At 51.8% G+C, this 12,208-nt stretch overlaps 4 protein-coding genes across 4 annotated transcripts; 1 reads left to right on the top strand and 3 right to left on the bottom strand.

Moving 5' to 3' along the window:
- Positions 1 to 473: 473 nt before the first annotated feature.
- On the bottom strand, positions 474 to 2,297 carry M431DRAFT_16460 (hypothetical protein). Its single transcript, XM_024912999.1, has 3 exons — positions 1,391 to 2,297; positions 1,136 to 1,332; positions 474 to 1,074 (listed from the first exon to the last, which is right to left on the bottom strand). Exons 1-3 carry the CDS (start codon positions 1,822 to 1,824, stop codon positions 677 to 679), a joined length of 1,029 nt encoding a protein of 342 aa, XP_024774147.1. The 5' UTR covers positions 1,825 to 2,297; the 3' UTR covers positions 474 to 676.
- An 898-nt stretch (positions 2,298 to 3,195) lies between these two features.
- On the bottom strand, positions 3,196 to 7,602 carry M431DRAFT_84942 (hypothetical protein; the record flags this gene model as incomplete). The annotated part of the gene is made up of 2 exons (XM_024923496.1): positions 3,196 to 5,510; positions 5,562 to 7,602. The coding sequence occupies 2 exons, from the start codon at positions 7,600 to 7,602 to the stop codon at positions 3,196 to 3,198; spliced, it is 4,356 nt and encodes a 1,451-aa protein (XP_024774146.1).
- Positions 7,603 to 8,231: 629 nt separating this feature from the next.
- Positions 8,232 to 11,756, top strand: M431DRAFT_86041 (hypothetical protein; the record flags this gene model as incomplete). Its single annotated transcript, XM_024923631.1, has 2 exons — positions 8,232 to 8,485; positions 8,525 to 11,756. The coding sequence occupies 2 exons, from the start codon at positions 8,232 to 8,234 to the stop codon at positions 11,754 to 11,756; spliced, it is 3,486 nt and encodes a 1,161-aa protein (XP_024774145.1).
- Positions 11,757 to 11,792: 36 nt separating this feature from the next.
- Positions 11,793 to 12,141, bottom strand: M431DRAFT_421622 (hypothetical protein). Its single transcript, XM_024915023.1, has one exon. The coding sequence runs from the start codon at positions 12,021 to 12,023 to the stop codon at positions 11,829 to 11,831; it is 195 nt and encodes a 64-aa protein (XP_024774144.1). The 5' UTR covers positions 12,024 to 12,141; the 3' UTR covers positions 11,793 to 11,828.
- Between the last annotated feature and the right edge of the window lie 67 nt (positions 12,142 to 12,208).

Below are 12,208 nucleotides of genomic sequence, written 5' to 3'. Positions count from 1 at the left end.
CTCCCACCTCCTAGACACCACCTCCATTGTCCAGTTTCCCACAAACCCCTGCCATGTACCATGGAGTACCGATCCTGACGGGGGTTAGCTGGGTGGAGAGAAGCAGAGCTGAAATCAGCAACTATTGAGCAGGGGCTCATCCCAGCTGGAGCTAGTGATTCTCCTAGCCTCTTCTCAGGCTGGTAGATTGGACATGGACAACTTGTCAGCACACAATTTTAACACTTGCCACGCGGCATGATGGCAACGAATGGAATGTGGAGGTATTCCCTAACAATAGATCTCTTTTGGGGAAGACAAACTCATGGAAGTCCTGTGAAGACTAAGATTGAATAGCGGCAGAGCGGCTCAAAATGAAGACTGAGGGGGAACAGAATTACATGCGAATATCATGGTCTCCTGAACTACACTGCCTTTATCGTTTGTGCAAGCATGAGTCAGATCAGATGGGAATCAGAGATGGACAATGACATCGCATCTAACAATCACTAGAAAAGTATCTCTTTGCGTGTACAGATACTAAGAACATACATCATAATTTCGCTCGAATCCGAATCTTGAGCTTGTCTGTTATTACTGTTCCAGCAGGCAGCTCAAGTTCAACCTCAACCTCAGCCTCCATCCCAGCTACTCGACCAACAGCCTCGCCGCTGAAGCTTGGCCTACGACTGTCAAGTCACTTTTCCTCGTTGCTGTCTGCAGCCCAGTTGTCACGGATGGCGCTGACAGTGTCACTCTCCTCCATAAGAGTGTAGATCCAGTTGCACTGCTGCTCGTGGTCTACAACAACGCTCATCTGTGCTGTAGCCTGGACAGCCTGCGGTCCCTTGCCGGCCTCGATGGGGCCCTTCCAGTCGGGAGCGTACTTTTTGTCTTCGATATCCGCGTATCTGCGTTGCAAGATGTTGTTGCCGCCATGTTTGTAGAGATAGTAGACAAAGGCCCGTCCAAGCACGTTGGCATCAGGCTTGAAGCTGGGCACCTTGCTGGGGTCGATGCTCTTGGATGGGACGAATGCGCAGGCAATTGGAGTGTACGGCATGAACGTTTTCTCGTCATCGTCAATATCGGAGTCTAATAGTTCAACGTAGTGAGCACAGTGTTATTCGATGGAGCATGATACTTGAAAACTCACCTTTTCCCTTGTTTGCGTTAAAGATGGTAAGACGGTTGTTGTCAGACTGGAAGACAACCCATTGGGATTTGCCATCATAGAAAGCTCCCAGCCACGTCTTCTCCAACACATGCTCGACTGAGAGATTGGTAATGTTGGCCGTAGCTCCGGATACTTCGCTTCTCTTGATGATGACGTTCTTTCCATCGGCCGATTTTCTACATTCGGTCAGCACTGCAAATCTTGACACCGGGTTAACTCGCTAGAGATACGTACGACTGGTAGTATATCCAGAGGTGTTCGTTGTCGGTGCAGCCAGCGATGAATCCGTTCGGCACCACGATCCTGCCTCCTTCTTCATCCTTGGCAACATGCTGATGGACCGGATGGAAAAGCGAGAGCACAGCGATGGGCTCTGGCTGTGTTTCCCCCGTCTTTGGGGGTGTGTGCATAGACACGCCATAGACGAACGCGGCGTCATCGTAGTTGATTGTCACCAACGATGATGGGTTCTTGACCTTTTGTGAGAGAGGGCCGCCGCTCATTCCATCGTGACGGCGAGGAGTCTTCTCTGCGGTTCGGAGTTTTCGTTGCTCGAATGAGACGGTGTTATACTTGGAGGTTGCAGAAAAGATGAGGACACGCTTGTCGCCAACTGAGCTAGGTCTGTCGGCAGTGACGGGGTTGATGACAGCAGAAACAGCGCTCATCGTGACGGTTGAGATAGTGCAGAATCAAAGGCAATGATGAATTGAAAAGATTAATTAAAGTCGAATTGTGTCAACAGCCAAGATCAAATCCGTTGTGTAAAGTAGAGGAAGGACCACTGCTTTTGATCGAGGAAAGTTATAGCATCATCTACAAGCCCACGCATCAACTCAACCGAGCTGAACAGACGGCATTAAACATCCATGTGTCGATAATGTCGCTCAGCTCATCAATTGAGCGCTAACCCTTCCTTTCTGAGGATGGCAAGATATTACAGAGTGCCTGACAATGACAGATGACTCCAGCCTTTTCATCCATGTGATAGTCCACCTCTTCGCAGCCGCCCACTTCAGTACAGACTATTGGCTTGGTGAATCGCCTGAGTGCTGAAGTTCCCAGTTAAGCTAGGCAGATTTTGTGATTGTGTGTCTCGCGCTGAACGGATACTTCCACATGGTTAAGCTTGAAGTCTGGCGCGAGACAAGCCGGGATTGACAAACTAGGCTCTTGACGAGGCATTCTTGCCCCCTCACTGGCAATGGCCAATGGTCAATTGACAATGAAAAAGGTAACATGATGGGGTCATTATGGTCTTGCAGGTGAAAAGAGGCTGGCTGTAAATGTTGAAGTTTGCATACCAGTCACTATCACAGCGTAAACGACAAAACTACAAACACGGGTGGCTCAATAGTGCATTATTGGACCTAGTCTAGCGCCATGATCATGTCAATAGCGTATCATTGAACCTGGTTTAGCCGCGATCATGTCGGGAAATAGCGCTGATGCAATGTATCTATCGGATGGAATTGTCCGGTCCAATCCTCGACGCCTGGCTGATTGCCACACGCCATTCGTCAATCAAGGGAGCATCGTGTCTCGGAACTCAGCAACAGCTGATGAACTCAGCCAGGCAACGGAGTTTCCCGGCAGTTATCGCGAGGGTGTTTCACTCTAAGCTGAATAACCAGATCGAGGCTGGAGCTGAGGTCTGGACTTATACCCTTGATCAAAAGCATCAATAGTCTTAACTAATAGCGTCTCTCTATTATTGGCGTTTGACGGCTAGCCCCGGCTCCGATTCCCCGTACACCACGCGGCCCGGTAACGGTAACGGGCCGCAGTTAACACGACAGTGATTAGAGTCAGAGACAAGACTACATGTGTCCAACCGCTGTTGTTTACGCCTCCCACGCAGTTGTGAGGAATATGAGTAGTTATTGGCTCGCGTAATCTCAAGAGGCTGTCAATATTTGCCATCGGCCAATCCTATGGTCAGGTATTTTGATACATCGTCCGCACTATACAGGAGACTACTCGTCAGCAGCAAACATCTGCCATCTCGTAGACTAATTATTCTCCTCTAATCCAGCCTTCTACTTCTCATTAACGCCCGCAGCCATCTGCAGGTACCCCTCGATGGCCGTATATGGCCCCCGCTCTAGCTTTGACTCTTCACCCAACACCTCAACAGCCAACGGCATGAACTTTTCCCGTGGCTTCTCTTCCTCCTCGTCACCCGTAATACTCTTTCCATGCTCTTCATCAACATCGTAAGGCTGGAGCCAACTCCACATCCCCAACGCGCCACCTGGCAGCCCCACGGATTGCTTCTCCTCCCCCTCCACGCCTTCAACCACCTTAGGTGGCAAATCCCCCTGCTTCAGCTGCCTCGCCTCCACAAACCCTGGAACGTCGCCCGTGATTAGCACAGGCCCGGCGTGGAAAAAGGCGGATAGCTTGTCCAGGGCTCCCTGCCATGTCCACGTCGGTAGGGAAAACTCCTTGACGGGCAAGATACCAGTGTAGGCATGCACAGGGAGGAAAGGGTCGAGCAGGGCGCCGAAAACGGCAAGCTTTTCGTTTGCATCCGCAGCGTATGATGCTGGCGTGCGGTCGTTCTTGTCCGGGTCGAGATAGTATGGCTTCAGGAGAGGATAGTTATCCTTCTTGATGGTAATTATCTTGGTGACTGTTGGGTTTGGCTGCTCATCTTCGTAAGAAGATGCCGGTGGAGAGATCTTTGCCAATTCTTCGGTGGCTATATCATGAACACCGGGTGGGAAGTGTGTGTAGAATGTCGATACGTCAAGAGCATTGCCTTCTTTTAGCTCGGACTCGGGAAGGGGAGGAAAGTATCCTACCAACCCATCAAACCCGCGCTCCCGGTCGCCCAGCTTGACGCGGAATTTATAATCGAGGAGTGTCTTCTTGAGTTTGTTGTCCTGCGACAGATGACTTTCCCACGGCGAACCGGCAAGTTCCAAGGAGACTCCAAAGTACGTGAGGGCCAGGGGTCGGCCGAGCAAGGCGCTTCGAAATTCGGCATACGCGCTTGGTGCGGGTGCTATTGATGTTGTAGCAGCATTGATGGTGGCAATGAACCTGCGGAGATATGGGTAATTCTCTCCCAAGACCTTGACCAGTCGCGCGAGCTGTTCGGCTGCAGCACCGCCGTCTTCCTTGCCGCCGCGCCTGGACGGATCGTCAGGTTTCTCGAATGGCAGCCACTCTGGCGACAAGAGTGCTCCAGTAGGACCAGCGCAACGAACCTCTCGATAGAAAGCACCCGAGGGGAGGAAGAACTGCACTCCAAAGTTTGCATAGTTGACCACAACCCAGCCCCAGATGGGCTGGTCCCAGTCGTGAGTAGCCCGCCAGAAAGGCGGCTTTGGGTCATCCTCGTGCAGAGGGGGCTCTGATGGAATTGTGAAAACCGCATTGAGACGTGCTGGCTGGTTGATCTGCGGCGGCACTTGGATATACTCGCACTTTGTCTCGTTCTCTTTCTTCACCTTGCCAACGACGTTGGGAGACTCTGGGTTCGAGCTTTTGGCCTGTGGCGCGTACCAGTCGCTGATGCAGGGATACAGCTTCGGAGTCAGCTCCTCAGTCGTAGGCTTAGGGTCGATTGCATGGATGGCCTGGCCAAACTTGTCAATGATGTTGAGTTTGGTGATGCGGAACTGGCCATGGGTTACGGGCTTGAAAACGGCTGGCCCATCCGTGTCGGGTTTACTTTTGCTGCGTCCATATGGCGTGAGATCTGTCTCGATGCCCATGTTTTCGAGGACCTGCTCAGACAATCCGGCTTCTTTGCGAGCCGCCTCGCTCATGAATTTCACTGCGCCAGTCACAGGGTTGCGAATCGACGGCTTGACATGATTCCCTTGCTCGACGGTGAGCATGTGGCTGTTAAACCCAGACAGAGGTGCAGACAAAAAGTCGAATTTCCTCAGGCTCTTGGCGAGTTCCTCGCGGTCTTCAAACGGTAGCAACTTTTCTAGCTTCTCCGCTGCCGTATCGGAAAAGAGTTGTAGGATTTTGGCCTCAAGCGAGAAGCTGGGTTGTGGGAGGACGAGAGCTTGGCCTGAAAACCGCCGGTTGTCGACTTCTTTCTTAGTCTTGTCGCCGTATTTGTCCTCCAATGTCATGTCTGGCTTGATAGCATAGTGCAACTTGGCGCCTTCGCTGTGCCACCATTTCGACTCGGCAAGCTCCCAATCGTCATGGTCGATGTGAGTGTATTCCACCTCCCATTCAAGAAACAAAGGGAACCAAGGTTGCGTATTATTCCAAGAGTCACGCCAAACAGGCTTCCCCTTATGATCCAGGCCTTGGCGGTCATGAAAAGTTGGCATCTGGGGACTTATTTTTTGTCTCTCCGGTTTCTTGGGATCATCATCCGATACTCCGCCCATAAATCCATGAGTCCTCAAGAAGCTTGGTGTCTTTGGTGTACCGTCATCCTCGTCTCTTCTCCTTGTTCGTAATACAACAAATTCACGAAGCAGGGCTTGGGCTGATGCTCTTAGAGGTTCAGGCATCTTCTTGGTAACAAAGTCTTTAAAGAGACTTGCCCAGCCATCCTCCTCCTCGCCAGGGACAGCAGATTTTGTTTCTTCGAGCAATTGACCGTCGAGTCTGATCAGGAGTGTGTGCAGGTAGTCCGGTTCCCAGCCAGATCGCACACCACCAACGAGCAATGTCGGGTCGCGCTGCTGATGAAAGGGCGGATGCACGCCTGGCTCAAATTCTGTTGCTTCATCCCCTTTCTTTCCGTCAGTCAAGACTGAGATTAGATCCTGCTTGCTGATACCCAGCAATTTCTCCAAGGCGTCAATGCTGTCCAAAATTGGCTTCAACGCATCTTTCACTTCTAATTGCTTCTTGGCCAGCGTCACAGCCTGCCACCACTCCGCAAAGACGGCCCAGCGCTGTCTCTTGAGCTTCCTGTCCGCTGCATCTCGGAAGCGGCACAAGTCGTTCAGCTTAATCAAGTCTACCCTCTTGTCTTCAGGAATAACCGGCTTCCCGCCACTTTCGCCTCCAGAAACATGATACTGTTGTCCACCATCCAGCCTTGTATAGTTCCAGTTATACATCATGTCTGCCCCCTGCGCGTGCGCTTCAACGCCATCATCCCTGCTCAAGAGCACTGTCTCGAGGCGTTTCAGTGCCGACTCAATCTTTTTGACATCATCATTGGGATTGCTCGTATCTGCCTCATGTGCGCCCGCGTACGCCATCAACGCGTCCATTGGCGTCGTTCCTATCGCCACAGGGAGCTTCTGACTCAACATCTCAGCATATTTATCCGCGAGGATAATCTCTGGTGCCCTGTGGAGATCCCAAGAAACATCATACACTGCGCCGTGGCAAAGACTCCGTGTGCCTTGTTCCCTTCGAGGAAGACATTCGTCAAGCCAATCGACGATTTCCTGGGGGATAATGTCGTCAAAGTCAAGCGTTCGGGGGTGAAAACCTTTGAAGTCCATATCCAGCCTCTTCAGGAGCTGCGCGCGAGTTTCAGACTTTTCTTTGAGCCAGACAATGTCCTTTTTTGGTTTGGAGTGCCATCCGAGGACAGAGTAGCTAACTGATGGAACACGGGAGGCGTACAATGGCTTGGTTTTGTTGTCTCCGATATCAACACGGTCATACTCAAAGTTATCGACGATCGAGAAAACATTGGAATTATGCAGCTGGTAATCTGGAAAGAGCTCATTGGACGAAGATAGGAGCTGTAGGTTGACGCGTGACTTGCTGGTATCTGTGGTTCCGTCTTCAGGCTGGGTTTCCTTCCACTCTGATGCTTTTCTTTTGTCACCTATGAAGATTTCGGCTTGTTTCTCCAAGACATCTGAATCTCCGTTTACCACAGAGTTGGATGCGCTGACGAAAGGTGACACGTCAACTTGAAGATCAACTGTGCCATCAAGAACATTCCAGGGTTTCTCGAGTGTACCGTCGTCGGGTTTTCGTTCTCCGTCGAGGGTTCGGCAGCGGTCACTTTCGACAACCCACGCAGAGACGCTTTTCAGCTTGTCCTTTGCTTCACTAGGTTTGACGGCGTCAAGATCATGTATGTGACGAACGACTAGCCATCGCGTAGGGACCTCGGGGAAGATGGGAAGCCCATTTCTGCCGTTTTCTGCATCACTCGTTGCAGCGCTACCACTCCGGTATATGCGAGGGAGCGTCCAGTGGAGATAGATGCCCTGTCGGTTTTCACGCCGGGAGCGAGACCCGAGATCTGTAATGCGCGAGTTGAAATCGGCCGGGCAGGCGTTGTGTAAGTCGGTATGGTACAGAATGTCTGACTGGAGATAGGACTTTTTCAGACGCAGAAACGAGTAATTGGGCTGTGAGATGGGTGCAATTTTGGCTTTTCGTGCTCTCAGTTCATCGTCATTATAGCCGCCATCACAGACTTTGTCATTGAGGACGAATGCATCAAGCTTGATGGGGATGAGCACGTTTTGATCCGCGTTGGGTAACATCTTGGCAAGTTTGTGAATGCTTGCTGCTGTTCCTTCAAGGAAAATATGAAGAATAACCACCACTCGGTTTCTTTTACTCGCCAAACTGAAGGCACGTCGTTCATGTGAAGATGTGGGTAGGCATAAGACAGCCTTGATAGGAGAATAATCTAGGGTCCAATTCCACAGTAGTAGATGGTCCAAGCTAGGAAATTGAATCCCTGTTCCAGGACCTCTACAGCTATCAATAGCGTGGTTCTTCCCGCTCAGCTGGGCATTTGTCTTAAAATCCAGCCGTTTCCATCGCACCCCCCTGCGGGTATTCGCACTATTGATTCGCTAGTACAAAGCAGTGGCGATGTAGTGATCCCATGCTACGAGTCCACACAGATCGGTACTTCTCTCTACCTTTTTCTTATTTGCCTGTGATGGAGGCATCTTGGCAAGCGGGTGGGTCAGTTAGAGGAGGGCGTGGGCTATCGAACTCTTTGGTGTGTCTTCACTGCCCTGTAAGACCCCTCCATGGCTGTTGAGCTTTTCACGAATGGCTTCCAGCTCTGCCTCCCAAGTGATATCTCGGTGCTATTGTTTCTTTCTTTTCTTACCACGGATGCGGTAGAGCCAAGATCAAATCTTCTGGAACCCGCGAAATGTCTCTCAAAGGGCAATATCGTCACTTGACTCTCCGTCATGAGCAACGCATTCTATGCGACGAAGTCCCCAAGCTTCAACCCGGAGAAGCCCAATTCCATTCCTTCTATCTCCCTTCCTTAACCGCGGGTCTGCACGATCTTACCATCTCGCAGACTGTCACGCCAGACAAAGATGATCCTAAACACGGCAAGGAGCCTCCGGCCCGAGCGATTGACGTCAAGCGGCAGTTTGACGTCCTTGCTCCGGAATGGTCCATCAGCAGTAGCGACGGCGATGGTGGTGGCAGTAGTGACGACCAGACGTCCACAGTCATGTCCGTCTTCCCAGCACCAGGACAAACGGCACAGTTCCGGACGCTGCCGCACATGGTGTTCCGTGACCCTCACCTCCCATGGGCACGGCGTGTATCTGAGCAGAGCCTCCCAGACAAAGAAAAGAACACGATTCCTTGGTTTGCTCTCATAGCTTTTACAGCAGAGGAACTCGAATTAACGAATAACGAAAGAGACACAATCTTCCCGCCAGGAGTGGGAGCAACGCCCAATGATAACCTTGGCTGGGACATCAGGGCCGGTGAAATCGAGAGCATAAAAAGCAATGACAAGCTACTAAACACGATCCGGAAACCCGCAGATCGTGATAAGCAGATCAAAACCAGTGTTGTGGCTGTTCCTGGACCGCTGTTCAAGAAACTCTTCACCAATTCCGAGGACCCAAATCCAACGCAGTGCGACGTTGCCAAGTTCCGATTTCTATCCCATGTCCGCACAGTCGCTACCGAAGGCACGATGTCGGCCATCGAGGGGGAGTCGGGGACATTCAGTATTGTCATCTCGCATCGGATTGGCCCTGTCGATGTAGACTCGGCCACGCCGGTCATGGTGCACTTGGTTTCTCTCCAGGACATTGACGGACTGAAGTTGTCAGAAGTCAAAGACAAAGTTCTCATGACTAGCTTGTACAGCTGGACTTACACGGCTCTGCCACCTGGTTCCTTTGATGTGCGGAGTGCGCTTCAAAATGTCGGCACTGGTGGAAAGGGGCTTAAGGTCTTGCGAACCGACAACACCAGCACGCCCACGGCTGACAAGTCAGGGCCAGAGGCAGGCAAGGAAAACATTAGACTATCCATGGAAGAGCTGGTAACGAAACGACAAAACGATGGATACACCCTCGTCCGACACCGCACCGTCACGGGCGAGCAAACAGCGGCCATGTATCGGGGGCCACTCTCTCCCACGAGAGTTGCTCATCCATTGAACGCCAATGTTTCTTTCCAATCGAACTTCGGTACAGACCTCCAGATTCTCGATCCCAACCTTGGACTCATGGACATTTCGTATGCGACTGCCTGGCAGCTTGGCAAAACGCTGGCCATGAGTGACCAGTCCTTTACGGCCTCATTGGCTCGTCTTCGAACCGTGATCCACCGAGACGCGCTCGCCAGGGCCAAGGAAGACATTTACAAGCGGCTAGGAAGTGCAGATTCACAGACCATCGACACGGTGGCATATCACAGCCGTTCCCGCGTCGTGTCCGACATTGGCTCGACAGTTGCTTCCCTCAACGATATCAACACTGCTTTGCATGCCTCGGAAATGCCAACCGTAGACACGAACCGGTGGAAGCGGCGCGAACCAGTTTCCGAAGTCAACCTATCCCTCCGTTCAAACCACATCTTCAATCAGATTTATTCCCAGGCCCTGTATGTTTCAACCGGCTTGTCGACTTCGGCTGATGGTGGGCTGTACTGCTATCACACCGTCCCTACAAATACCGACTACGCAGTAGTGCAAGAGTGGGTGCTTGACAAGCTTCACCTCGCCGGCATCCCCGCTCACCACTTCATCCCGGACCCGTCATATCTCCCGCCGGAGACGATTCGATTCTTTCACGTCGATGCCAATTGGACGGACGCCATGGTTGACGGGGCATTGAGCCTTGCCAACCACGTCACAGACGATCCTGCAGAAGACTTTTGCCGCAGCGCACTGAAAGCTCGGCTCAACGAGTACCTCGCGACTCCTCTCAAGGGTATCGGATACTGCCAGCAGATGCCTACATACGGCTTCTTGATGAAGAGCCAGCTGCTAGTCCAGTTCCCTGATATTGCAGTTAGTGCCGAGTTTGAGGAGCAGTTCCACACGCGGGAGGACTGGGATAAAGCCAAACCTGCCGCTCCGATTCTGGTACAGCGAAAGTTAGCTTCAGATGCCATGCTGGTGCTGTTTGATCGTGAGCCGCCTGGGTTGGTGAGTCTGAAATTCACTCTGCCGGCGCACCAACAGACGTTTGTGGTAGCAGCAGGCCTGCATAAAGAAGACAGGGCACAGGGTCGCATGCAGGATGAGATTGAAATTGAACATCAAAAGATATTTGCGTCTGAAAATCCAGAGACAGATCCTATCAAGCGGGGTGGATGGCTGGGTGGTGGCTCAAAGACTTATCCGATGGGAGAAATCTTTGACTGGCAGTCGAGGACGATCCGCGTCGTCGAGTATGCGAAGAAGATACACGAAGTTCTCAGCAAGGAAATGTTTCGAGACCCGAAGGAGGATGGAAAGCATGGACCCTTAGACCAGTATACCGAACCGAAACCGACGGCAGCTGTGTTTGCTCTCCAGCTCAACGAGCCCATCTACACACTCGTCATTGAGCCCGCACCAAGGGATTCCAACACAGTGGCAGGGGCAAAGACAAGGAAAGACAACCTGTCCATTTCAGCAGACTGGGAGCACCTTTCGTTGCCTCTTCTCAGACCTGAGCAACGCACTTCATCCTTTCGCTTCCACCCGCCCCCTTTTCCAGCACACAAATACACTCCCTCGGCGCTGCCTTCACCACCACCCAAGCCTTTATACCAGCCGACCAATCTACTTCAGTACGTTCCAACGGAATCCATTACTCTCCCTCCAGCACCGCCGATGCCGGCCAACCCCGATGTGGTTGTCGCGAATCCCAGCTTCGACCTAAAGGTCTCGCCCATCGAATACGACAGCTTCGTCCCTACAAACCGCACCGTCCCATTCGACCTCATTTTCTCCATCCTCGTTCCTCCTGCGTCCCAGTCCACGTTCACTTACCGTCTTACCAAGCTCACCGTACGCCTCACCCTCGGGGACCTCAAAGATGCGGGCCTTCCCAGCCCCGACGACGACAAGTCCTACCGCCCCTTGATCGTGCGGAAGCCCAAAAACTCTGAGCCCCCGGCCCCGACCATGCTATCCAACTTGCGCTTCAATGTCCTGCGGAGCTATGACGGGGACGTGATGATCCTGGAGGTGGTCTCTCGAACGTTGTGGGGTGTGGACATGTATACGCTCAAGGAGGCGAGTTTCGTGTTGCCGATGGTGGAGGTGATACCCTGGGAAGTGCCGTTCGGGAAGGATAAAGATGGCGCGGAGAGGTATTGGCGGACGTGGGTACAGATGAAGAGTGAGTTCTTAATGGGCAATGATCCGTTGGAGTGGGAACATGGCAGAGAGGTTTTGTTGAAGCGGGAGGTCAAAGCGACTCCTTGAGGGGGTTCCTCTGGTGTAGGCAATGTCAATGTAGTTTGCGAGTGAGCTTTTCGAACCCTCTTTTCACTGTTTTCAAATTGTTGACGTTGTGTTCATATCAATGAATGGCTGATGAATCTTGAACGTATGTCTTTTTGGCTGGCTCGCATGGAAATATTCGTTGTACAGCCGTGATAAATAACGTAGAATGAAAGTGAACATAGAAAAAGTTCCGATATGTAACATAGAGCTCGCCTGTTCTTTGACAATCCTCTGCCGAAAGGTCATCGGTGTCCAAGTGTAAGATTGTCCAGCCACAATCGCAGTGTTTCCAGTGTAAAATTGTCGTCGTTTTCACGGTTTGGTCAGTTGATTCAAGCCAACGAGCAATTGGCAAGAGTTGAGATATGATAGGTGAAAACGCCTCAGTCACCAACCAATTCGCCAGTGACACTTGGAAACAGGCTCGTGTA

The sequence above is a fragment of the Trichoderma harzianum genome (assembly GCF_003025095.1).
Source record: "Trichoderma harzianum CBS 226.95 unplaced genomic scaffold M431scaffold_6, whole genome shotgun sequence".
Lineage (NCBI taxonomy): Eukaryota > Fungi > Ascomycota > Sordariomycetes > Hypocreales > Hypocreaceae > Trichoderma > Trichoderma harzianum.
This window is presented reverse-complemented; position numbering and strand designations above follow the sequence as displayed.